The following is a 27,303-nucleotide window of genomic DNA, read 5'->3' as shown; positions in this document are numbered from 1 at the left end:
ACTAGGGACACGTGCCTGGCCTCGCTTTGATGAAAATAGAAACCATTCCTTAAATGACGGAAAACCCTGCATAGGCTATTTTTACTATTTTGCATTGAATTATTAATGTTATAGGAAATATGTAATTTCTCGGTCATAATGTTTCAGTCAGGATAAAATTTCTATAAATCCTAGGATTAAGAGACTGTTTCCCTTCCAAACGACAGTGCCAGGCACAGCACCTGGCGGACAGTCAGTGATCAGTACTCAGCCCACCAAGAAGGAATGCACCTCAGAGTTCTAATAACCTGAAGACACCTGGCCCTGTCATCGTGCTCTCGATCCAGTTCAGACCTGGGACCACTTTTCGGTGCTCACATATCCTGATGGTTTGCTCTCAGCATTCAGATGGCAGTGAGCACGGGGTCAGAAGGAGAATAACAAAAGGCTCTGCCAGCCAGTGTCTGTGAGTGTCCTTCTGGGATCCTCTTGACCCAAAGCCAGATGGAGCCCAAAGGTGCAGCTGAGCAGCTGCAGCAGAGAGAGGAGCTGCCGGCCCTGAGTCAAACGCTGAACACACACCCACGCGGCATCACAAAGCAGGGACGTCACCAGAGCAAGAATCCGGGTTCATTGGCCCAGGAAAAGGCTTCTGTGAATTCTAAAGATCACTGCCCACTTCCTACCTGATGAGGATACGCGTCGCCGGAGCCCATCTGTCTCTTGTTCTGGTCAAATATGATCCAGAGCTGACTGTCGAATTCCGACTCGTACAATAACTCACAGAGCAATGGGCAGCTGGGGGTCACTTCCCCGCTTTTGGGCTGTTAAAAAAAAAAAAAAAAAAAAAGAATGATTACTTGAAATGGTTTATACGATTTCTAATACAGATCTGTAATACTGTTATCAATGAAACTGACATTAAAAGTATTAAAAACATTTTATTGAGGTAACCAGTCTTAAAAATGCAGAACACTCAGTATTTAGGGACTGATAAAACGTATTTCTCCTTTACAAGGTTTAAAAGACACAAACCTAGGCAACTGCACCCATTTATAAAGCAATATATATCTTCAGGACGTTTAACTCATTGGTTTTTAATAAAACAAACATATTTATAAGGTTGAAATTAGACAGTCCACCAGTATCAAACATCTCCCCAGCGGTAGCTCATATTATGCTTCAGGAAGAGTTTTACTAAAATCTTACTGATTCTCCATAAACTTCGACCTGACATTTATGCTCGTCTCAACTACCTTTACCACCCATTCAACCCAGGAGCCATTCTGACGTCTCACTGCGTCAACGCAGAGAGCGAAGAGGCCCAGCTCCATAGTCAGAAGGCAGCTGGCTTCGACAAGACACCGAACCAGAGGACAGGTATCGGAGGACAGAGGTCAGTGATTACGAGAACTAAGACTCAAAGGTCAGGTCGCCACTAAGTAAGCATTTGTGACTTCAGATCTGAATGGTGCTTACATCATAATATATCATAATTTCCCAAAGAATAATTCTAAATTAGCTAGTGTTATTTATTTGATTCTATTTCATATATATGTATGTATACGCACACACCCCCATTGAACACACTGTCCTTCCCTTATTTTACAATTTATAAAAACACAGCAATTTGTTGCAAGGGTATACCTGATCACACAAACACTTACTTGATGAAAGTTGTAAGTCAGGATCATCTCATAAAGTTGACGATTATTTGGCAAAACATCTCTTGATCCTAAAGGTTTTGTTTTTGCACTCAGTGGGCTGTAATCAGACAATTGCATAAGAGTCAAAGGTTCATTTAAACGAGAAAAAACTATAAGCAGCGAAAACTATGGCAAATCACAATAACTGATAAATGAGCATTCCTGGACACTGTCCTTTCCAGTGTATTTTATAACATTTTAATCATTAATTTACATAATTCTTTATTGACCAAACCACAGCAACACACAAAGTTAAAATTTTGCAGCATGAAAAAGGTAACAACCTTTTCATGATAAAAACATTTTCAACTACCAACTAAGAGTCCTAATGTAATCAGATTCCAGCACTAGGGTGACGATCCTTAACAGGGCTAAAGGACAGGTCTGAACGCAGACAGTCCTGCCCTCGTCACAGGGTGGGTCCTGCCAGGTGGCCCCCGAGGGTTCCCGGTGCATGTCACGTAAGGTCTCCCCAGAGATCTGTCCAGTTTTCTAGGCTGGAAAGTCATGCAGTGAATTTTCATCTCCAGCCTTCATGTGACTTAAGAAAAAAAAAAAAAGACCCTTTCCAAAGAATGAAGAGGGCCCTCCCACTGCCCCCCTGAAACCCAACACTGTAGCCCTGAAACATTTAAGATACCGCAGTGTTTGGACCCAGCTCTTCAGAGTTATGCAGGGAGCCAGATCTTCATACTTCAAGGAGGACTGAACATCAAAACGGTTGATTCCTTCTGATGCATGCTACGAAGGATATTTATCAAATTAGTTTCTCCAACTTATTGAAAATGAACTGCATTTTAAAATACTTAAACCTCAAATAAATGTGTCAAATACAGAGTTTATAAGCACCCATGAAAAAAAGACTATTGCTATTTCATGAACATAGGTAATGTCCCCATTAAAATTTAAATACAACCATTGACATTATTTCACAGTAACCTGCATAATTGACCTTGAAAATGATGGAAAGGTGGGCTTACAATGTTTAACTGTGGAGCAGTACATACGATCCCATGGAAAGAAATAGTGTAGTCAATGTTGACATCGCTGAGACTTGCCCACCAGCGAGCAATGCAAAACTCGATTGCTTTCCCGCCCTGCAGAGAAAAATGAAACATACTGTAAATGCGTGAATCACAAAATACAAACAGATGTCTCAAAGCAGTTCTATGGTCTCGAACTTCTCCTATTTGTACAGAGAGAAAACTCGAAGAATCCTGTTATTAGCTGCGCACGGAGTTACCCAAATCAGCTGCGGAGACGGAACACAGGTATTTAAATACACGGTTACCCACCCACAACCCTAAACTGCTTGTCGTAAGAGATCTGAGGTGGTTTCCAAGTACATATAATAAATTAACAGTGAAAACAAGCAGAATAAAAACAGGACCAAAGGAAAAATCATTAAGAACAACGGCAAGAGAAGGGGCGTGACAGCTGTGTAGGCATTTTCAGTGGTCACAGGCAGTAGTCTGGGGCTCAGAGCTGCCTGGCAACCAAAGTCAAATGAAATTATGGTCCCTCCCTTCCTTCTTATTAAAAAAATCAGAAACAAAAGCTGTTCCTTGAATACTGAGTTTTAAATTTTCTAGTAATCAGCGTACTCAGTTCAGTCGCTCAGTCATGTCGAACTCTTTGCAACCCCATGGACTACAACACACCAGGCTTCTCTGTCTATCACCAACTCCCTGAGCTGGCTCAAACTCACGTCCATCGAGTCAGTGATGCCATCCAACCATCTCATCCTCTATCGTCCCCTTCTCCTCCTGCCCTCAATTTTTCCCAGCATCAGGGTCTTTTCCAATGAGTCAGTTCTTCACATCAGGTGGTCAAAGTATTGGAGTTTCAGCTTCAGCATCAGTCCTTTCAATGAATATTCGTCAATGAATGTTCGGGTTTATTTCCTTTAGGATTGACTGGTTGGATCTCCTTGCAGTCCAAGGGACTCTCAAGAGTCTTCTCCAGCACCACAGTTCAAAAGTATCAATTCCTCGGCGCTCAGCTTTCTTTATGGTCCGACTCTCACATCCATACATGACTGATGGAAAAACCATAGCTTTGAATAGATGAATCTTTGTTGGCAAAGTTATGTTTCTGCTTTTTAATATGCTATCTAGGTTGATGAAAGCTTTTTTTCCAAGGAGCAAACATCTTTTAATTTCATGGCTGCAGTCACCATCTGCAGTGATTTTGGAGCCCAAGAAAATAAAGTCTCTCACTGTTTCCATTGTTTCCCTATCTATTTGCCATGATGTGATGGGACCAGATGCCATGATCTTAGTTCTCTGAACGTTGAGTTTTAAACCAACCGTTTCACTCTCCTCTTTCACGTTCATCAAGACGCTCTTTAGTTCTTCTTTGCTTTCTGCCATAAGGGTGGTGTCATCTACTTATCTGAGGTTATTGATATCTGTCCCGGTAATCTTGATTACAGCTTGTGCTTCCTCCAGCCCAGTGTTTCTCATTATGTAATCTGCATAAAAGTTGAATAAGCATGGTGATAATATACAGCCTTGATGTACTCCTTTCTCAATTTGGAACCAGTCTGTTGTTCCATGTCTGGTTCTGACTGTTGCTTCTTGACCTGCATACACATTTCTCAAGAGGCAGGTAAGGTGGTCTGGTATTCCCATCTCTTGAAGAATTTTCCAGTTTGTTGTGATCCACACAGTCAAAAGCTTTGGTGTAGTCAATAAAGCAAAAGTAGATGTTTTTCTGGAAGTCTCTTATTTTTTCGATGATCCAACAGATGCTGGCAATTTGATCTCTGGTTCCTCTGCCTTTTCTAAATCCAGTTTGAGCATCTGGACGTTCACGGTTCACATACTGTTGAAGCCTGGCTTGGAGAATTTTGAGCATTACTTTGCTAGCATGTGAGATGAGTGCAATTGTGTGGTAGTTTGAACATTCTTTGCACTAGAAAGTTTAAAGATGAATCATATTACTCTAACACATACAAGAACACAAGTGAGAGTTTACCTTCTGATCACTTATCTTCAAGAAGAGATAAAGGAAAAATAAGGGATCCAACTCAAACTACTAAGTAGCAAGTTTAAAGAAGGTCATCAGTACATTCACCTTCTAGAAGGAAGCCCTCATTTCTCACACTATAGGTAAGTGTGGAAATCTGCCACACTGAAGTAATTTGTAGGAAGGAGTGGCAGTTTTCACCTATAGAACAAATTAACCTCATGGTTTCTTAACAACAGGGCAGTAATAAAATGACTAAAGTAAATAAGAAAGTCTTAAATATGAACAGTCTACCATACAATGAGAAAACACTCTCAACCAGGGACCACTTTGTGAAGCGGCAGCATGTGGCATACCAGAACTTTCTTTTGACTAAATTATTTTAGAGAGATTAGTACTTACCTCACTTGGTCTTAAGTGTCTTAGTAAGATGACCTATCTTCTGACATTACTCAGCATTAATAAAACACACAGGCCCAGTGTGCTCTGAATTCAAAATATCAAATCAAATGAAAATACTTAAGTCTTAGCTCACACCAAGGGCTTTCCAGGTGGCTCAGTGGTCAAGAATCCTGCCTGCCTGCCAAGGAGGAGGCTTGGGTTCGATCCCTGGGTCGGGAAGAGCCCCTGGAGGAGGGCGTGGCAACCCACTCCAGTATTCTTGCCTGGGAAACCCCACTGATACAGGAGCCTGCTGGGCTACAGTCCTTGCAGTCAGAGTCGGACACGACTTAGCGGGCGAGCAACAACCGCCCACATGGAAGACAAATGGAAGCAGTTTTAGAGTTTCAGGCTGTTAATCAAAACTTACTAAGACCGGAAAAGCTTCAGTGAGCGTTCCTTTCTCTGGAAGGGAACAAAACTTGTAGAATTCGTGACTCCGGTACGCTCTCTGCTTCACAAGCTGCACTGCGTGAAGGACGAACTTGGCGGACACCTCAGAAGAGCAGGAGCACACGGTGACCTCTGAGGCGAGAAGGCGAGAGGCAACACGTTCATGGCTGAGGTTTCAAAGGGACACAAACTTCCGTGACGCCTACGCCTACTTTAGGGGAATCAGCTATCAAGAACAAGACGATACATTCAAGTGAAACCTGCCTATTTCCTTAGAAACAACGAATTGATAGAATATTAATTGAGATGACAGAGTAGAAACGTTAGCTATGGAAAATACACAAATCAGGATTTAAATGAGCAATCGCGATGCTGCAAAGAGCATGAAACAGAAGCGGTCCACGGATGGACACACAATTATCCTAGCTGGGGGATTTTTAAAATCTCTTCCTCCTCTGTTGCTAAATTCAGCCTTTCCTCTTACTTTAGCTAAAAACCAATCCGTTCCTGATAAAGAGGACTTTAATTTTAGAAACCTCTGTTTGTTACCATGCCTAAGTTCCATTAGTATCCCTTTATTCAACTTCACTGGTAAGTTTTCCTAATCTCTCCCCCTTGGTTTATCTGCTCTGGCCTTCAGAATCCACATAAAGATGAGGGGGCGGGTGGGGGGTGGGAAGGAGTTTCAAGAGGGAGGGGACATGTGTCTTTCTGACTGATTCATGCTGTTGTCTGGCAGAAACCAATACAACATTGTAATGCAATTATCCTCCAATTAAAGAAAACAAAAAACAAAGAGAGACAAGTGGGCAAGACAGACTCTAATTTTACTTACCAGCCCATGTTGCACCCTCAGGAACCTCAATAAAATGCCTTCGAATCTGACCAGGTTTAAAATGTACATCTGTCAAGGCTAGGTCATAATGTGTTGATTCATTTACTCTGAAAATTAATAAAAATTAATGATTAAACATGAAACTCATTAAAAATGGCTTCATACTGTAAACCCACTGGCACTCTAGATTTCAATAGCTCCTGAGAAATGAACACAGCAAGTTAAAGGCTGGGAACAAACCGGTGTGCACAGTATCATCTCATCTTTGCAACATGTCAGCAGAGAGAACTAGGGGGGCCCAGTGTAGATGGTTTTTGTGCTCTTTACTCGTTATATAATTTGTGTATAATACACCCAGACACACAGTTCTTTTTTGTTGCTGCTGTTAACGCAATTCTACAACATCCACAGAACTTTCAAAAAACCAGAATCTGGACTATTTTGACTCTAAAAATACCAAAATCAAAGGCAACATTTTGTGACTCTGATACTGTCTTATCCCTCTGAAACTGCTATTAAATTTAATCCCTTTTGTAGTTACAAAATGCAGCCACGCCAGAAAGGACACGGTACGAAGGAAAACTACTTCCATCGGGTTTTTGAAAAGCATCAGTGAAACACAAAGGTCAAATGTTTACTTATCCACACTGGAAAGCTGAAGTAGGTACCAAGGATTAACTCTACTCAGTGTGACCAACATTTAATGAGTGCCTACTCCATCGAGGGCACAGCTACTAGAAGCTACAGACGCAACAGTGAATCCTCGGCCAGTGCCGTGGAGACAGAACGCCCAGCAGAGATGCTGAACGCAGCATGCTCTGGGAGACGGGCAGCGCTCACGGAAAAGATGCAAAGTGCCTCGTCTGTGCGGAGTGGCCCCAGAGAGCTTCCGTCAGGAGAAGAGGTCCTAGCCAATTTCTGAATCTTACACGTTACCTCGTCTAATAAGTTCCTGCTGGACTTCCAGGGAAAATGCAGCTGAGAATTTAACCGTTCTGCCATTTTTTCACTTGTGTTATCTCCATTTCATTCTATGTTTCATACAGGCTGAGACCTACTGCATATTAAATATTATTGAGCAACTGACTCCACAGAAAGTGCTAACTCAGAATTTCCCACTGTTTCCAGAACTTTCATCTCAGTCTTGTCCTTCATGTACTGGATCATTTTTTGTGTCTATTCTGTACAGTGGGCTCCACGTGGGATTACATAAGATGCAGGCCCCAAGTCTTCTGTGGGCTCACAGTCAAATGGAGTAAATTAAAAATGACAGCACACTGGCTAAAGCCTAAACCACAGGCGTGTAAAAGTGAGACGCAGCAGAAAGGAGGGACTCCCTTCAGCTGGGGATGAGTAGGAACCTGCCTGGTCATCGTGTTAGGAGACAGGGGACTGAAACAAAGAATTAGCTGTGCAAACGGGCCCCTCCTGAAGATAGCGGGAAGGTCAGCTCTGTGAGCTCGTGGGATGTAGAAAGTGGTGATGGAGCCGCAGGAGACACGGGCTCTGCAGGACCACCACTGGCGCTCTGCAGAGCAGGATCCTCAGGCGAGACGCTGAAGGACCTTATACAGAAGCAGTATGATCAGACCTGACCCTTCAGTCCGGGATGGAAGACAAGATGGAAAGGGAAGAGCCGCAAACAGAGGGGACTGGAAATGCGGAAGAACCAGGAGACACCGTGATTCCAGAGATGGGGGTGGCGGCAGTGAGGTCGGGGTGGGAGGGGACAAAGTCACTGTCAAGACACTGCAGAGGCTTCAGGCCTCCAGCCCGGGCAGCCGGGAGGGCGCCGTCACCCTGCTGGAGGGCAGGCGGCAGACGCCATTAATCCTCCTCCCTGTGAACAGGAACAGCTGACCGACCACATGCCACCTTGCATGCTGAGCAAGGAGCAGAACTGAAACCCAGTTCCTCGGTTCTGGCCTGCGGATGCTTTACAAGCTCAGCCCGCTCCCATGAACAGCCACCTCACAGTCACACGGACAGCACGCGGGTGACGACCAGGCACTCACTTTGCTGCGATGACCGCGGTGATGGGGACTCTGAACAGAGGGCCTGCGCTGGGCGACGCTATGTCATAGCCACATACCTGGAGGAAAGAGCTAAGGGTCAGTATCCACAAACGAAGCTTCTTTAAAAGGGGAGAACAAAAGAAGGTGGACCTGCTCACAGAATAAATTCATCTCATATTAAAGGTGAAAGGTCCTAAGTAAAAGCATCACGTATCAAAGGCAAACAGCCTGAACAACTATATGCAGGCCAACCCCTGACTAACTCAGCCTAATGGGTGAACAGTCTGCCACACAAACACTCCTACACAGTGCAAAGAAAGCAGAAATGAGGACACACAGGTGAGTACCTCTGTATAATGCAGTCCTTCCCTTAAGCCCCTGGGGTCCACACGTATGTTTATGTGTCTGCACTGATTCATGAGTTCCAAATGGCTGGGACACTGAACCCACGATGAATTCGAAGTTAAGGCTAAATGAAGCTGGAGGGATATTTTCTCAGAGTTTTCTGGCATTAAAAAAACCAAAAAGTGAAGATTAGCTCTGTTTTCTTCTTCTTCCATTTTAAAACATTCTGTCGTCTCTCAAGAACATTCAGCGGCAAGAAAGCACCGTTGGCTATAAAATGTAGTAGACACGGGCTCCCCAAGCACAGCCCACACACATCAGTCACACCGTCTCCCTCACACGTATTTCAGCACGCTTGGGGTCCATCCACGCGCTCACCCAGCACGGCCACAACCTTAACATAAGGCGTTAAGGGTCATTTTTTCATTCTGCATGCAGTTAACAGAATCTAAGAGACTCCTAGTTTACACTGATGACAATTCTGTTTACATTCACTGAGCTGGGGCTCTCCCTGATTTTCCCACTCTGCAACCAAAATCTGGGTCTTACACTCAAGCAGTAAAGGTGGGAAAGAAAAGGCATCGGATGCTTTATGGTCCACAATTTTGCTCTAGGTGACTGAAGGCCCATTCTACTACTTTCTTGTAGTCACACTGCTAACTCAACTGCCACTGTATCAGGGTCCCCAGTTGCCATCAGTTTCCCCTATGCTCTGAAATGTACAGTAATGTTAACACTGTTCACTCCTATCTCTTTAAAACATCAGCCTAAACAGCACTTCTCTATTACAGTACAATTCAAACCAAAAATGTGAACATGTGAGCTTACTCTCTGGCTACCACCCACCAGTATTTTCTGGAAATACAGGCTCAATGCCAACGCCATGATCCGAAGGTGCAGCCACCTGAACAGGATCTCGGAGGTAGATGCCACGGTTAGTTCCCACAGTAACAGTGAAACCTAATTTGTTAGCAAACGATGTGTTCTGAACGAGGTAGTCGTAGGCTTTATCGACCTAAGTAAAAGGATACAAATAGTAAGATACACATAATTGGGTCAAAAAAAATCTTCTGTTGTAAATCACCCATTTCATTTCAGTTGTAGCAAGAAGTCAGCTTCAACACTCTCCTCTCTGAACTACGTGGTAAAGCTCTACCCCACTGGACAAAACACTGGTCCAGCCACTGGACTCACCTTCCACTTCACCCTCTTACTCCCAAGTGATGACGCTAGGAATCCTCCACATGCCGTTATGTCTGGTCAGCTTTTACCCGCTGCCCGCTGCCATCTCTCTATATGTCTTACATCAATCACATCTCTCTATCGTACCACCACAAATTTAACTATAAAATCTCTTTTCATACCTTCTTCGCTTGTGGTTCAGAGAACTACTCTGGCCATATAGTCAACAATTGGAAAAACTCAATCACTACTGTAGGGATATATCCAATAACAGCCAAAATATTGTCCTGTTGATTTACAACCTATTGATTTACAACCCGCTTCTCAAACAAACAGCAATACCTGAATAATACCATGTCCTTGGGCAAATACTTCTATGTTGTCAGCCTTCACTGCAGTGTTTTCAAGAGCTCTTCTGACCGAATGAACTGTGTAGTTAACATCATTAGCTTTCAGACCTAAAATCGAAAAACGAAATCAAGAAACTAGTGTTTATTTACAGAAGACGGTTACTTGAAACGCTTCCCCGGCCTCCCCCTGCCCTAGTATGGAGAACGTGTACGTTTTCTGCTTTTAATGTTTTTGTCTCTCAACATTCATTTTTCAATCTTTTTTTTTTTTTTCTTAAAAATGTGACAAACAGTATGACTCATAGCACAAAGACTTCATTCAGTGAAAACTTCCACACGCCCGCTACGGTGCAGCATGAAGGTGGGCTCGGCACAGGGACCAAAAGGCATTCCAGTGATGTCTTCCTTAAGACAGTGCTGGTCAATCAACGTGGTCACTGGCAGAAGGTCTCAACCAGGGCGCACAGGATACACACCAGGGGTACGGAAACAAGCCAGAAAGATGCTGGATCCCAGGAGGCTGATGACAAGCCTCCTGGTCAACAACAGGGGACAACGAGGCTGGGGGTGACTGTCTACGCGACGTGAAGGCCACCCAGCCGTCCACCTTCTGATGACTGTTGTGAGAGGTGGAAGCGAGTAAGGCGGCACGCCTGTCCTCTCCAGAGCTGAACGTGCAAATACTCAGGAGGAGTGTAGAACGTGAACCAAACAAACATGGGAACACGATGGCACTGTGAGAGTCAACCGAGAAAGCAAACAATTTTGTCAGGGAGCATCCTGGAGAGGGCGATGCTCCTGCCAGAAGAACAGACACTGGGTCGGCTCTCAGGGATACACACATGTTCACAGGGCCAAGACTTGGCGGGAAAGGAATTCCAGGCGGACAGAATAGTGTGCCACAGAGAAGGGGCAGCAGTGAGCCCGAGACACTCGGAGAGGCTGCACGGTAGAGCGAGGGTGGAGCCCCAGTCAGTGCCAATGGCCCCATCCTCCCGGTCAAGCATGCAGCCGCCTGCCCGTCAACCTAGAAAGTCCCGCCTCCCCATGGGCCAGCCACTTCACCAGCTCCATGGCAACGCCCCCTACCCTCTACTATGTCATGGAAGCGAATTTTTACTTTGTTCATAGTCTGTTCCTTCTCCAACTTTAATATCAACTCCACACAGGCAGGTCTTATTGATGTTTTGTTCCCTACTTAGCCCCAGGCCAAAATAAAGCTTAATAGTAACAGCCAATAAATACGCTTGCTGAGTGAATGCATGTTCAAACCATTACGATCACATAAGCGATTCTCCACCAGACACTTTACTATGGGCCAGGTCATTACCAATTCAACCACGTTTTCTTGCCCTGAGAACTTTAGAGAACAAAAATATCTGTCTGCAAAAAGAGAAAGGTACTCAATTACTTTTTATGGCTACAATCTGACTTTATTTTATGCCATTAAATTTATTTTATGAAACTGTCTAGACACTTCACACCTCCTTAAGCAAGCTTATAAACAAGTAAGCCATGGATTTTAGAACCCAGACTGAGGTGAAGCACAGGAAGGACAGAGGAGCCTGGCACACTGCAGTCCACGGGCTCACAGCCAGACACCACCCAGTGACCGAACAACAGCAAGGCGAAGTGTAAAATGATAACTTTGAAAATCCATTTCTCCGTGTCATGTCTATCTCATTAAGCGTACTTAAACTGTGACAGAAACATGTGGAAGAGCCGACGACTCGTGGCTCCAGCAGGAGCCTCCGAGCAGGGTAGCTGAGGCGCTCCTCACCTGAGAGGACCAGGGCGATGCCCCCGCAGGCGTTGGGAGACGACATGGACGTCCCGTTCATGAGCTGGGTGCCCCGCAGCGTCCAGTTGGGGACGGAGGCGATGGCGCCGCCCGGGGCGCTGACGCTCACTCCAAGGGCCCCATCAGCGCTGAAGGAGAGCAAGGCAGAGTCTGCTTAGGGAGGTGGGCGCTGGGCCAACGGGCAAATGAACTCAGGGCGAAGCCCTGCACCTGCCCCCAGGCAGTCGGACAGAACGGCTGCGACGTCCCATGTTGGGAAGACCCCCTGGAGAAGGGAAGGGCTACCCACGCCAGCATTCTGGCCTGGAGAATTCCACGGACTGCGCAGTCCATGGGGTCGCAACGAGTCGGACACGACTGAGCGACTTTCACTCCACTTCACTTCCACGGGCAACCTACCTGGGGCCTCGAGAAGACCACGTGTACTGATTTGCAGGTAACTTCTCTCTCAGAGAGTACTCGGCAACCATCATATCAGGAGACACGTAGGCGCCCACACCTGCGGGGGGAATGTGGTCATTGACAAAAGGATACAGAACAGGGGTCCCGATTCGAAACCCACTGCTCCCCCAGCCGTGGGATCCCGGCGAAGCACCTGTTCTCTGGACACCACCGTTCTCTCTCACAAAATGGAAAGGTGAAAAAATTCAACGACCCAGGCAAGGTCACTACGTGCCAGACACTACACGAGGTGCTGTGCTTTTGTATATAAAAATACCTACCAGGACTATTATGTGGACTAAACAGGATAATGTAACTAAAAGTGTGTGTACGTGTAAAAGAGAAAGAGAAATGTGTTTCAAACTGTAAAAATGTAACTTCAGAAAAATAAAGGAATTAGTTGACTGATCTTCATTTTTAAATGACCATGGTATAGAAAATTCTACCCATGAAATTGGCAGTAGCCCTCCCCTGCAAAGTGGCTGCAGTAAGCCAGTAACAAGCATGTAACATGCTACAGTCTCCTAGATAAATGTGCAGACACAAACTAGTTAGACTCTGAAATCACAGAATTCAGAGATCAGAGTCAGGCCCTTCATGCCAGGGATGTGGAAACAGGGCCGAGAGGGGCTAAAAAAATGCACTGAAGATAATGACCGGCAGAGACAAGACTCAGAATCCAAGACTATCGGCTCCTCGTTCTCCTTCACAACACACACGTCTGCTGGGTAGAAGGCTGGACAGAATGAGTGAATTAAGAGGACTTAGGTCAACAATGCTGCCTCATGAAACTGAAGTCATTTTGCAGAATTTAGGTCAAAGTGTTCTGCCAATCTGGGGGTAAGAAAATGACCAGATTCTGAGCGCTGTGGCGGAGCAGTGCATTTTGACCATGAGGCGCCTCTCAGGTTTACTTTGTTTCCTTTTGTGTCCTTAGAGGTATCCAGAGATCTGGAACACACAATGCATGAATCACTGGCAGGCGCCGCTGTCTTAACACACCATTTAACAGAATTACTTAATCAAGAGATTTCAGGTTACCGAAAGCAAGCGACACCATGCTTAAAATTTACAAGCCACGAGTACAAGCATGTCCCATAACTATAAGATCACTGATATTTAAAAACAAAAATATTTTTTAAAGGACCAGTTTCTATTCTAACCTTTAATGCCCAAATATTGTTGTGTATCTATAACATCATCTCTAATACCTAGACAACTACAGTAACTCCTATGATACGTATGTATTGTGCCGTTAATGATGAATACACCAGGAAAACTGTTTGGGACCAGTTTTTATAGTCACATGTTCAATCACAAACATTAAGAGGTGTTTTGAGCCCACGTTTAAAAATAAACCAAAAATCTTCAGGCCTCATTTACTATTTAGGGGATCTCCATTCACCCTTCCTTATTCATGCCTCACATTAAAAAAACCAAGGGGTGGGTTTCATGTTTTGCGGGGTTTTGTTTTTTGCACAAAATGGCAGCTACTGTTGTATAATAGAAACTAATTTTATTATTTTCATATTATGACTCCAAATAATTTGATCTCTTACAACTTTCGTTGACAGGCATTATTGTTTCCTGTTGGTTTCCAGTGAAGCAGACAATACTGTATCCGATCCTGGACACCAAAGGGTGGGGAAGGCCACAGGCACACAGTAAACGTGTTTCAACTGCTTTTCTCAATAACGAAGCTCCCTTCCTCTACCTCTGGGTCTTCCTGCATGCTCCAAGAGAAACTAACGGAGGAAGCTCTGCTATAAATACACAGCCGCACACTATAAATAAAAAGTGAAGCAAGTGTCTTCATTTATGCTGCTCACTTAGCCTGGAAAGCCCTTCTCCTTCCTGCCTGTGTCTACCTACTGAAATCCTTGTTCTCACACTTCTTCCAGAAAGCCCTGCCCAGATCCTCAAATCAGAGGGAACCCCACTTTTGTGATCCCACAGCCTGATCTGGGACTGCAAGGAGATCCAACCAGTCCTTCCTAAAGGAAATCAACTGAATATTCATCGGAAGGACTGATGCTGAAGCCGAAGTGCCAGGACTTTGGCCATCTGATGTGAAGAACTGACTCATTGGAAAAGACCCTGATGATGGGAAAGACAGAAGGCAGGAGGAGAAGGGGACGACAGAGGATGAGATGGTTGGATGGCATCACCAACTCAATGGACATGAGTTTGAGCAAGCTCTGGGAGATAGTGAAGGACAGGGAAGCCTAGTGTGCTGCAATCCATGGGGTCACAAACAATTGGATATGACTTAGCAACTAAACAACAGGCCTGATCTATGCTTCCGCTATCCGTGATCTGTACCTCCACACTTACTCCAGTCTGCTGGAGATGAAATTCTACACCAGTGGGTCCCTACTAGAGTTCACTTTCCTGAGGGTCTATTACAGGCTCAGTGTCCTGTGTGTAGGAGAGAGAACAGTTAACACTGGATGGACTGAACCTTTTTGTCTGCTTGTTTTTAAGTTTCTTTCTAAAACTGGAAACTCACCTATCACGCTGGACGTGGTTCCTCCCGGACACCCAACTGTAGACAGGCAGGGGCCGTTATTCCCAGCACTTGAGACATAAATTATATTGTGCTTCCACACGGCTTCACTGATTACTTCACATATCCTCCTGAAAGAGGGAGAGGACTCCTTTGAACACATGAACTGTCCACTTTTCAAGAAATGGATTACTGTAATGTGAAAATATTTTCAAACATGGTTTATATGTAAAAACAGAAACAAAACCAAAACATGGGTTGCAAGCAGCAGAACGGTGGTCACAGGTCAGGAGGGGAGCTTAGAATCACTCAGGGACGTTCTCAAACTGCAAGTGCCTTGCTCCTACTCACAAAGTGTTTATAAAACTAAAATACACTCAAACGCGAGGTCAGGTAAATTCGGGCACGTGCAGCATCAGTGGAGCGCGACAGAGCCATGCCCACAGACATACCCAAGTCGGGGTTCAGTGGAGGGAGTTAGGAGGCCCCGTTTTTAGTGGGAAATGTGCTAAAAACAAAACTGTATATATTGGGGAAAATAAACTGCCAAGGGGCCAAAAGCAAAGACTGCAACGTTAGCAGAGACTGGGTCAGGGGCCACAGGGGGTCCACTCCACCCGCCATGTGAAGTGTGGAGGACCAGCTCCTCACACAGCTGTGACAAGCGGCAAAGGTGAATGGGGGAATAAGGCACCAGGGAGAGAGATTTAACACATCTGGTTAGAGGCTGACAGCAAGGAAGAAAAATACACTGGTAGTCATTACAGGAGGTAACGTTAGACCACGAGGGAAAAATGAGGCCGATGTAAAAAGGCAAAGGGCCAAGGATGCTCTAAAATCATAAAGTGAAGGAAAAAGCACGTTAAGAGTAAGAAGACTGTAAAAGAAGGAAGGTCCCAGGAGAGAAAGGCATACGCTGCGGTAATGAAGACACGGAAGCAGATCCTGCTCGCTCCTGCGAGGTCACGTTCACAACTGATGCAGACAGCGTGCTCCCTACCAGGTCTGGAAATGAGCATCAGCTGAGGAAATTATGGGTTTTAAAATTTTTATTTCTTAAATCAACAGGTGGTAGAACCGACCTTCTCTTTGGTGTCTAGTTCTGAGACTGCACGTATGTACAGACTGTGGAACCACCACCGTTAAGTACAGGAATGGTTTCAGCACCGCATTAAACCATCTCCTGGGGTTATCTGGCCATCTGCAGGTACAGGGTCCCTTCTACACTCCGGCGCCCACGGATCGTTCTAGAGCCCTGCCACCGTACACGTCACCTAAACACAATCCTGAGACACGGAGCCACTGAAACCGGCTCTTTTCATCCCGCAAAAGCATTTATGACGCACCCATGGAAACTAAGTCACTGATGACTAGAGCCAACTACAGGCTCTAGTTTGGTGACATTTGCGCTTCGGCAGAGCTCTGTCACAGAGCTCAGAAAATGCACAATGGGTGTTATCTGGGTGGGGTGGTGGGAGGAAACTCTCCAGATAGGGTCACCGCTAAGTTAGCGCTATGAAGACAGAAAGGCTGAGGTAACATGAGGTCAAGGCTAAGCCAGAGGCTGGAAGCCCCTGCAGCTCAGGGAGGGCACTGGGGCAGTGAGAGCCGTCGATGGACAACGGTGGACACACCAGACTAGGTCTGGCTAGAAAAGCAAGCAAAGGCCATGGGAGATGAGGCGGCTTGTTACTGGTTAGTTTTAAAGCTAGTGGATACTTGAGCAGGTCTAACAGGAAAGAGAGCCAGGAAAGGAGCGGGTCGATGCTGGAGGGCATCTCCGAGGGTGGAGGGGACCAGGGCCAGGCTCTTCATCCCAGGCAGGCTTCATGAAAGAAGAAGGGACGGCAGCTGGTGGGGTCAGGCGTGTCACAGGGGGCCCGGAGTCCCCTCTAAGCGTCTTTACCTACTCTGGGAAAGAAAGCAGCAAGGACGCCAGCTGAGGACTGATGGGGAGGTCGCCGGGAGTCCCCAAGGAGAAGGTGTGAAACGGCCGTCCAGGAGGGCAGGGCGTGCACTGTGACCAGGGACAGCGCTGACCCCACACCCGTGGCCCCCGAGCACGCCGCCAGGGCGGCCTCCGCAGGCCGGGCTCCGTCAGGCGCGCACACCCGAGGTCGGGCTGCCTGTGGACAGGGTCCCAGGGGCCGTCGGGTCCACCGGCCCGGAGGGGACACCGGCGTCAAAGACGTGACCATGGACGAAGGGCCTCAGGGACGCGCAGGATCTACCCAAGTCTGCTCTCCTTCAGCTGTGACGTTCGATCCAGTCATACAGAAATGCTCACTGCTCTCTGTCAGCTAAGCTTCCACGGCTGACGAGTGGCAAAGAACACTCACCCGGAATTTGGCCAGTGAGTCGCTTCTCCGTAGCTGTAGTTGACAAGATCACACTTATGATTTATAACTTCTATCATCTAGTAAAAAGATAGAGAGTCCAGCTTAGGCAGCCATTCATAAAAACAGAAACGCCAGCACAATAAAGGCATCCCACAGTTCTGTAACCAATCATACTCCAATTCATATCTAAATTCATAACTTACTGCCAGACATGGCTGACAAACTTAAAAAAAGGTGCGTGTGTGTGTGTGTTTGGGGGTGGTGTTGATACACGGCACGGGAAGTAGTCAATAAAAAACAAACCAGCATCTGCAGAATTGAGTTGGAGAGACGAAGGAGGTCTCTTTAAAGTTTAAATTCACTCAAGTGAAATAGAATTCATATGTTAAAGTGAAATGAAGAATAAATTCTTAACATTGATGGAGCAGGCTGGCTGAGACGTCTTCCTTTTCTCATGCTTTTAAAAGTATCCCAAAATAGTCTGCTAAAGGATTTACTACAAGTGAGAAGTATAATGTAAACAATGTTTTCATATTTCCCCAAATCCCTTTACCCCAAATAATTTCTAATAAAAATATTTTTAAGTGAGTTAAGCATTTGGGGCTTTTGAAAACAAAGCCCTATACACTGGATACAGTTCCATGCATTTTTGGTAAAGCAAGAGCAGCTTGCTGATCAAAGTGTCCCCAACCGTGAAGCATCAGCCCTGGACGCCAGCAGCTCAGGAGCACTCACAGCTCGGATGAGGCCTGTGCCTGTCTCCATCGTGCTTAGTCTTGTGTCTCCGATCTTGATGGAAAGAATCTGAGCACCAGGAGCTACACCATTCCGCTCAGGTTCTTCAGGAAAATGCCCGGCAGCTATGCTAGCTACGTGTGTTCCGTGGGCTCCTAGAGGCAAGAAGGGGAGACGACGAGGTAACACCCTCAGAGGCTCAAAGTTTTAACCAGGAGATTCAATCTGTGTAGTAGTAATCAGAATAAAAACATGCTTATCTTAACGTGTAAGGGGGTACTGTTTCTTGTCTCTTAATAATAATTCACAAAAAATGACTGTGAATTACATACGCTGTTCTGCCATCTGGGATTCTACCCTGTTAAGTCACAAAGGTGAGAAAGTATTCACACACGTGTAATTGACAAAGTGCTTATATCTAGAACATAAACTTTCAAATAAAAAAAAAAAAAAGAGAACACAAAAGAAAAATGGGTAAAGAGCATTTGAAAAACATTTCCCAAGAGGATGACCAATGGCAAATAAATGTATGAAAAGATGAGTCACCTGGGAGACACAAACGAAGGCCACATGGAGCCACCCCTTGCTAAAGGGCTGAGGCTGAGGGTGGCCCCGAGGGTGGGGACGTGCACGCCGCTCTGCGGCGGGTGTGACACTCTGCTACTGCCAAGGGGAGCTCGGACGGTCTTCAATACTGTATGGCCCGACCACACCCAACCAGCTCTCCCAGACATGGTTTCCAACTAAAACAAAAACCAGCTTCTACACAGACCTGTACACGGTTGTTCAAACAACCCAAATGCACATCAGGAGGTGAATGGGTAAATGAACCATGGTGGACGCACACAGTGAAATACTCGGCAATAAGGAACAAGCTACTTATCATCACAGTATGGATTCAGCCCGACACGCTGAAACGGGCGGGCAAAAACAAACTGTATTTTTAAAATTCCATTTATATAAAATTCTACCAAATGTACAGTAATCGAGGGTGGACAGAAAGCCCTTCAGCGGCTACCAGAGGATGTGAGTGGAGACAACTGGGTTATAAAGGAAGAGCAAGCCAGCCTTTGAGGGTGGTGGTGATGGAGATCTGTTGTTTTGGTTGTGGGGAAGGTTTCCGGGGTGTGTGCACACATCAGAACTCAGCACCCTGTGAGTGTGTAGTCTGCGCAGCTTCCTGTACCTGAGCTGTGCCTCTACGGACGTGGGGGGCGGGGGGAGCTGGGTACCCCACTTCACCCTCCTCACTCCCTCCCAGAAGTGAGCTATGGAGAGCAGCCCTGCAGCTGGTGCACACCTTCTGTGCACCTGTATTTTTATATTTTTACCACACACACACACACACACACACACACACACACACACACACACACTCATAAACCATTTTCACACAATTTTTTTAACATCAACATATTTTCTTCACTAAAATTTATGGATCTGAGATTTATACATATAGTTATATGCAGATTTATTCCTTTTGATTACTATATAACATATTCCACAGGATGAATAACATAATTTTAAACCAACACACAAGTTTCAAGAAAGTCTGTAACTTTTTTGAAATTACGCAGGAAGCTGTGCTAAGGATCCTTTTACCTGATCCTTCACACTCATGGGTGAATTTTCACGAGTTAGTATTTGGAGGTGAAATTACTGTTCACAGAATGAACTATGTTTATTTTTTTTGTAGCTGGACCATGCTCACACTCCTGGAATGGATCCTACATGGTTGTGGCCTTAAAAAAAAAAAACCTTTCCAGGAAATCTCATGACATCCGTGACTCCAGACCTAGTTCTGTCGTAGGGATCGGTCAATTCTCCTTAACGCTGTTTTTGGGTAGAGGAATTTTTCCTCCTGGTACTTTGCACGTTCATCTCTAGTTAGCAAACCTGAGACAGAATACCTCCACTGGTCACTATGGAGAGCAGGTTCCCATCGTCGTATATGTTAACGGAGTAATTCAGCATCTCGGTGGCACCAAAGGAGCCGTACTCCTGGGCCTCTTTGTAGTTTCTCAGAACAGTCGATTTACTCAGATCCCCATCTTCACTCGAATCAATGCAGGCTCTGGGAAAGGAGAATTAAGAGCAGGTAATGCAAGTTATCTAAAAATCACACAATACTATTTCTCGAGGTCCTTCTTACCACACCACCTCTGTTTATCAGCACAAACGTGGCAGCTGCCTCTGTCACAGAGGCCTCAGTAAAAGACTGGGTAAAATGACTTAAGCAACCAGCCCTTAAATGAAGTCAGGCACAAGGGGCTCTAGGAACTGTCCTTCACAGACCTCCAGGAAGAAAACCACCCACTGGCTTCAGGAATCAGGCCAGCTTAGCGTCTAGGTCTCTGGGGGTAAATCCTTATCCCACTTCCCTCTTCTGCCCTTACAACATGTATAGTAGATACTCTTGCCAGATCCTCCTGCACTTACTTTCCAAACTGCCCAGCTTCAATCAGGAACATTTCTATGATCAACCTGCTGTTGTCTATTTAATGACTACTGTCTGGTTAAGGGGGTAAGATTCTTTAAGAGAGGTTAAGAGTCAGCTTTCACGCCTAAAATACTAAGTTCAAAAGGCTTTATCCAAAACTACTCAAAAGCCAACCCGGCTCTCGAGGCGCTTTGCTTAGAGATATTAATGTCTTGTAAACCAAATCTCTGGGCAGTTTTGAGGGCTTAATGTTCTTCAGAGCAGGCAAGACCATTTTTAAATGAAGATGTATAAAATCCACATGGCTCACCTCCAGGTCTCACCATCAAACCACACCAAGCAGTCGTACACCGGGCCAGGATCACTGTACTTTTTCTCAAAAGAGTTTAGCAATTCTACTTGACTCTGAAGCTCCTCCTTGATTAATTTATTTGCCTAATCAATTAGAACATGTGTTAATGTTAGTACATTTTGTGCTCTTGACAAGTGATATTAACAGACAACCAAAGATAATGTGACCCAGTAGTAAAGTTATTTTACCCTGGAAAAATATAAGAAAATTTTCCTTTTATATCTGTACAATTTGAAATTCAATTTAGTGGCAGATATCAATTAAAGTATTAAATAAAAAAAAATTTCACTTACTATCATAGTCAGTCCCTCACTACCCCTGCTTTGGGAAAGACACAGTGCTAGGTGGCGGGGACCTCATTTGGCTAAGGGTGTTAGTCACATAACCTGTACCCGCATGATTCAGTTCTAAAAGCAACACTAAAATTGCTACACGTTAGTTTATCTACCTTTAGGTTTTTATATCCAGGAACATTTCCATTTCAAATCTATTTCTTAAGAGCCCAAATAAATAACAGGAATTATGAATAGTCTCGCCTCTGTTAAATTTGCTGAGTTAAATACATACTGTATTTATGACCAAGTACATATAAGCTGCTATTCAACCATTCTGAACTATAAAAACGGAAAATTCGTATGCTTCAATCTAAGCACTTTTTAAAAGTACGTACTATACGAGATGGCCCTACATTCGCCTGACTAGTCCAAATGAATAAAAATTTAGGTTTCACATGTTCCCAAAATCTTAAGTTATGCTTCATTTTTCCTTATTCAATATATTCAATGTTTACTCCTCCTCAAGGAAAAAGACAACTATATAAGCATTTGTGGCATACAAAATAAACTGGCTGATTAAATTCAGATCCCCTTCTATAGTCAGTGCTGTATATGCGGCACCTGAAATACTACATTTCATGTCTCCAACAGAGGCTGAAGAACCAAAAGTGATCCAACCAGAAATTACAGAGCTGCTAAAAATGAACACAGATAAAGTAAATGAAAGTGTGTGTGTGTACATCTATACAGGCTGGTGGGCCTTGACCCGACCTGCATGTTAATGAAAGCTCCTGAAAAGTTCTTAAAATATCTGCCTCCTGTGTAAGGTTCTGATTTATTTCCTCTCTAGGACACAAACACGGAGTTTTTAAAGCTCCTCACGTGATCCTACCAGACAGCCAGGGCTCAGAATCACTGATACAATCCCATTTCTGATTAAGAAATGGATGGCCTAGAAGCCTAAATAGACGTTTCCTCCAAAAAAGACACACATGTGGCCCACAGGCACGGGAAAAGATGTTCAATGTCACTTACTATTAGAGAAATGCACATGAAAACTACAATGAAGCCATCACCTCATGTTGGTCAGAATCCTCAAAAAGTCTACAAATAATAAATGCTGGAGAGGGCATGGAGAAAGGGAAGCCACCTACACTGTTGGTGGGAAACGTAAACTGGTACAGCCACTATGTTTCAAAACCAGTATGGGGATTACCTTAGAAAACTAAAAATAGAGTTACCACAGGATCCAGCGATCCCACTCCAGGGCATATACTTGGAAATGATAAAAACTCCAATTTGAAAAGATAACATGCACCCCAGTGTGCACAGTGGCACTGTTTACAACAGCCAAACAAGGAAGCAACCTACACATCCATCAACAGGTGGCTGGATAAACAAAGTGTGGCACATATATAAATATATATACACACGCACAATGGAGTATGACTCAGCCATAAAAGAACAAACTAATGTCATCTGCAGCAACACGGATGGATACAGAGATTATCACACTAAACGAAGTAAATCAGAAGGAGAAAGACAAACGCCATGATATCATTTATGTGTGGAATCTGAAAAAGAACGACACAAATGAGCTTACTGAGGCAACAGAAAAGACCCACAGACACAAAACAAACCATGGTTACCAGAGGGGGAGGGAGGGGAGGGATAGGTTAGGAATGTGGGCGTAACAGATACACACTACTACATATTAAATAGATAAACAAAGACCTACTGTATAGCACAGGGAATTATATTCAATATCTTGTAATAATCTATAATGGAAAAGAATCTGAAAAAGAATATATATATATGTATGTATAACTGAATCACTTTGCTGTATACCTAAAACACTATATATCAACTATACTTCGATTTAAAAATTCATTTAAAAAGTGGCATGCATCAACAGAAAAATTCAGAAGGACGAACATCAAGTTGCTGCTAGCATCCCTGGGTGGTGACATTCCAGAGACTTTCACCTGCTAACCCTTACAATACCTCTGGTGCTCCAGTTTCTGCAATAGCACTTACTGCTTTCATAATAAACCGAGATGCTACTTTTTCATCTCATAGACTGATTCACAAAACATGCAACAGCAAGAATGTAGAAGAATGGGAACTCTCGTACGCTTCCGATAGAATTGGTACGGTCACTTTATAACCCACCGGAAGACCGGCACGAGAACTTCCAAACCAGGATTTTTTCATCCTGGCCCCAAACTGGAAATGAAGCAAGGATCAGTCTGCAGAATGGACACATACACTGTGGTCCGGCCCTCACAGAGTAACAAGAGTGAGCTACCGCAACACCCTGCGCTGGAGGGATCGCACAGGAAACATCGGATGAAAGCAGCGACGCGTAAGAGGACAGACACCGCATGGTTCCAGTTTACAAAATTCAGAACGGGTGAAGTCACTGGACAGTGTCAGCCATCAAGGATGGTGGCTGCTTCTGGGTGGAGGCAGCCGTGAGCAGTCAGAGGCATGAGAGGCGCTGGGGTGCCGTGCACTCGGGGTGCTGCCTTTGTGATGATTCATGACATCACATCTAGGGTGTGTGCACTTTTCCGTGCGGCCATTCTATGTTCATTAAGAACTTTTAAACATTTAACTGATATATAAATTGATTTCAGGACAAACGAAGAAAGGAAAATAAGTAAGTAAAATTAGACAAGTTAAAACATGGGGGAGAAAACAAACTTGGGGAAAAAGTCTGTGTATTCTCTAAGAACTGTTAATTCTCTAAGAACACGGTAATGTTTAAATAAAAGCAACTAGCACCAACTTGAGAAGGGCAGTTGTTGGCAACGTCGAACTCTTCCTGCTTCCGACAGGCCTCCGCAAGAGCTACTCTGTGGACAGGGTCCCAGATTTTTTCCTTCCGTTCTTTCTGCAAAGACAGAGAAATGCCCTTCCAATGAGGTGGACTAACATGCAGGTAAACCAAGACAGGAATTTAAGAGTTGTTATTAGCTGCAATGCTATACAGTGCTCATACAGAGGTAAAAAAAAAAAAAAACAACATCATTTATAATCAAGTTGATAAAGCAATGAATGGATCAGTTACAAAAAACTTGATTAGTTAATTCACCACGCCTAGATGCTAAAAGCACAAGTTTACCAAGGCACAACCAGATGTTATTTTAATACATCACAGGCACCCATTTAAATCCTTCTCCAAGAATAGATAATACCAGGTCAGGTAACAGCCTGAAATCCCATCATTTGAGGAAAAAGAAATGCCTTCAGCCAAGAGCAAGCAGAAGACAGGGGTAAGCCCGCAGCTGCACTCTGGTGGACTTCCTGTCTCTCACCTCCCTGGCCTGTTCCTTTTTCCCCACCCTCGTTGACTTGATGGGTTCTCTGCTGCTGCAACTGGTCATCCTACCCTCCCAAGTGTCTTGAACTACAGTGCCTCCCAGTGGAAGTCAACTAGTTAAAGAAAGCCTCTCCACTAAAACAATCAACTCCACGGGACTAAGAAAGGGGAATCTGCTTGCACCGAATCCATACCTGAATGTGACTGATTAAATTTAATACAATGCGTAAAAAGACTGTGCGTTTCAGCCTGAAATATTGAAATAAAATAGTATCTAATAGAAGTTAACTTATGTGCAGTTATTTTCTGAAAAAATTTTTTTTTCAGAATGACTGGAATCTGACAAGTAAAAGATTTATATGTAAAATACTGAGTAACTTCTTACTGGCTCACTGACCCTTGGAGAAGCAAATCACAACCTTAGACTATATGGCCCATAGGTCTCACCCTGAAGGCCCACTTGCAAGGATCACATCTTGTTTTACTACTTTAAAATCTTACATAAAATTAAAACTTCATTTCCTTAGTCATACTAACCACATTTCAAGTTCTCAATAGCTACTTGCGGCTCGTGGCTACTACAATGGGTGGATAATGAACATTTCAAACTCTCCCGTAACTACTGAAAGGTCGGCTGTGCTGTTATAAAGCAGGCTCCATCTCACTGGTTTTACAATTCTTAGCTCTCCAAAGACAGACTGTGTTTCCCGTCCTTCAGCTGCTTTAGGTCTGAGTTACTTCCTTCCCTGGTACTGAATCATCACTAACTGGGATCAAGAAAGCAAGGCAAAGACTAGGAAAATGGGATGAATTACCATAGCAATGACAGGGACAGGAATAAATAAGGCAGTCTAGGCTTTAAATTGATTGTCCAGTGAAAGCATATCCCTTTTCCCAGAAAAACACAAATACACAAAATGTGAATAAAATTTCAAGGTATTCAGATTCCTTAAACTTTTCCATGTTTCTCAGATTAGGAAACACGAATAGGTAACATTTCACTGGATAGCATCTTCCTTGAAGCAGATATCATTTGAAAGTCTCCAGATTCCCTTAATAATCATCAGGTTAGTGAGAGCTAAGGAAGTCTCTTTCTTCAGTCTGAATAGAATCTGAAGAAGTCATGATACTAGATGGTCCGTTACCTGAATTCTTTCCTTGAGAGCCTTTGGATAGAAATCGTAGCCATTTTTTATGCCAATGTGATATCTGCCTGAGGGATTTATCCAGGTCACAGGAATCTATGGGAAAAAAGAACATTTCTCACTCATTAAATGCTTCCCAATTCCAATGGTACAGTCCTGGGGGAAAATCTATCCTTGGGGCTCAACTTGGAGCAGGCCGCCTTAGAGCATCTCTTTAATACTCTAAGTTGCCATTTAACATATCTCTGTCTCCTTTTGTCTCAACAGTGAGATAGCTTAACTAGAGTACTTTCATTTGCACAATGCTTTACAGTTTATGCAGGGCTATCAACATCACATTAAACCGCTAGGACCTTCAGTTCCCAAGCACTCAGGACAGCTCACTCCCCCATCACCCAACTGCCCATCAACCAGGGGAGGGAAGCAACTTACAGAACCTCTCCACCCTCAGATGTCTCGCTAAGAAAAAGAACTTCACTCTCCTCCAAGATATTACAGGGATGGGCCCAGAGCCTATAAAAAGAGCTCTTTGTGTTCTTAAGAAAAAAGCTCTATAAAATCATGATAATTACATATAACATCTTATAATAGTCTTTCCTGCTCTCTCAAAGTATTTAAAAATAACACTTCAAGCTTTTAATTTACATAAAATACAAAGAGCATGCCCAGTTTACAAATAGAGAAAGCAAAGAAGCAAAGAGAAATTAAACTTCTGGCCCAAACAGGAGGGTGGAAAAAGAAAGCTGGAATCTAGTTCTATCAAGAGACAAAAACCTGGTGTAAAGGATACAGAATTTAAAGCCAGACAAACCTGGCTACGGCCCAGACTCTGCCCCTCACCAGGTGGGAGCCACAGGCTTCCACTTCCTCATGTGCAAGAGGAAGAAAATCATCTTTACTTCACAATTCCCATGAATAAGAACTTGTGTGAACATCAACCAACTTGAAATGTCAATTAAGACCATGGGGACCCTTCACATTCTATCATCTCAGGACCCATGTTCACTAAAAACAGCTTTCAAAAGTGTACAGATTATGAAGCTGAGCTATCAACCACTAAAAGCTGTGGACTGACTCACAATTCTCACTTGTGCAGGATTTCTACTCGACTTGAATCCTCAAGTCCCTCTTCATCAAATTACTCCCCAGGCAGGAAGCCTGTAGAGGAAATTTTCTCACAACTGAATAGAGGAAGACAATTGTGCACAGAACTTCCAAGATCTACTGACCTTCAAAAGCCTGCACATACTGTAAAGCAATTATCCTTCAATTAAAAAAAAGTCTGCATATCAGTAATCATTCCTGAATCAATGACGTCTAGAGTTTGTGAAATTTTAAGTACGCTGGCATACAAACTAGCGCTTTTCATTCAAAACTGACCAGCCTTCTTTAGATAATAGAGATTCTTAACTTGTTCTTGCAACACCCGTGACACACAATAATAACGTGTTGCAACAATAAAAGAGTAAGCAATCACTAGCCTATTTAATCATAGGTGTCCCACCACCCAGGTGGCTTTGGTCCCGTATGTTCCTGATGACGTCTTTGTGCAGAGATGACAAAAAGCTGTGAAATGCTGAAGGATTAAATGAAATAACCGATCAAAGTAACTGCAAAATAATTGGGTGTTGAGACAATCACAATCACTTAAAGTATGTATGTAATACAATAAAAATAATCGAGTAGACATAATTTGTGTTTAATTAAAGCAAGACTAAATTCCGCAGG

At 44.1% G+C, this 27,303-nt stretch overlaps 1 protein-coding gene across 3 annotated transcripts in view; it reads right to left on the bottom strand.

The window, feature by feature from the left end:
• Positions 1 to 27,303, bottom strand: part of TPP2 (tripeptidyl peptidase 2) — a 58,844-nt gene that overhangs the window by 19,973 nt on the left and 11,568 nt on the right. For all 3 annotated transcript variants that reach the window (XM_068984242.1, XM_068984243.1, XM_068984244.1), the window contains exons 3-21: positions 25,576 to 25,671; positions 23,897 to 24,001; positions 20,789 to 20,913; positions 19,949 to 20,112; positions 18,039 to 18,193; positions 17,304 to 17,380; positions 14,968 to 15,095; positions 12,417 to 12,516; positions 11,997 to 12,145; positions 10,209 to 10,324; positions 9,531 to 9,699; positions 8,687 to 8,844; positions 8,340 to 8,416; positions 6,325 to 6,431; positions 5,467 to 5,621; positions 2,666 to 2,782; positions 2,326 to 2,426; positions 1,647 to 1,743; positions 666 to 803 (exon numbers count right to left, since the gene is read on the bottom strand). In XM_068984242.1, the coding sequence (XP_068840343.1) occupies positions 666 to 803; positions 1,647 to 1,743; positions 2,326 to 2,426; positions 2,666 to 2,782; positions 5,467 to 5,621; positions 6,325 to 6,431; positions 8,340 to 8,416; positions 8,687 to 8,844; positions 9,531 to 9,699; positions 10,209 to 10,324; positions 11,997 to 12,145; positions 12,417 to 12,516; positions 14,968 to 15,095; positions 17,304 to 17,380; positions 18,039 to 18,193; positions 19,949 to 20,112; positions 20,789 to 20,913; positions 23,897 to 24,001; positions 25,576 to 25,671 (2,334 nt within the window). The remainder of the gene's footprint in view (positions 1 to 665; positions 804 to 1,646; positions 1,744 to 2,325; positions 2,427 to 2,665; positions 2,783 to 5,466; positions 5,622 to 6,324; positions 6,432 to 8,339; positions 8,417 to 8,686; positions 8,845 to 9,530; positions 9,700 to 10,208; positions 10,325 to 11,996; positions 12,146 to 12,416; positions 12,517 to 14,967; positions 15,096 to 17,303; positions 17,381 to 18,038; positions 18,194 to 19,948; positions 20,113 to 20,788; positions 20,914 to 23,896; positions 24,002 to 25,575; positions 25,672 to 27,303) is intronic.

This window comes from Capricornis sumatraensis, chromosome 12 (genome assembly GCF_032405125.1).
Source record: "Capricornis sumatraensis isolate serow.1 chromosome 12, serow.2, whole genome shotgun sequence".
Classification (NCBI taxonomy): Eukaryota; Metazoa; Chordata; class Mammalia; order Artiodactyla; family Bovidae; genus Capricornis; species Capricornis sumatraensis.
Note: the sequence above shows the minus strand (reverse complement) of the source record. Positions and strands in the feature narration are given on the sequence as shown.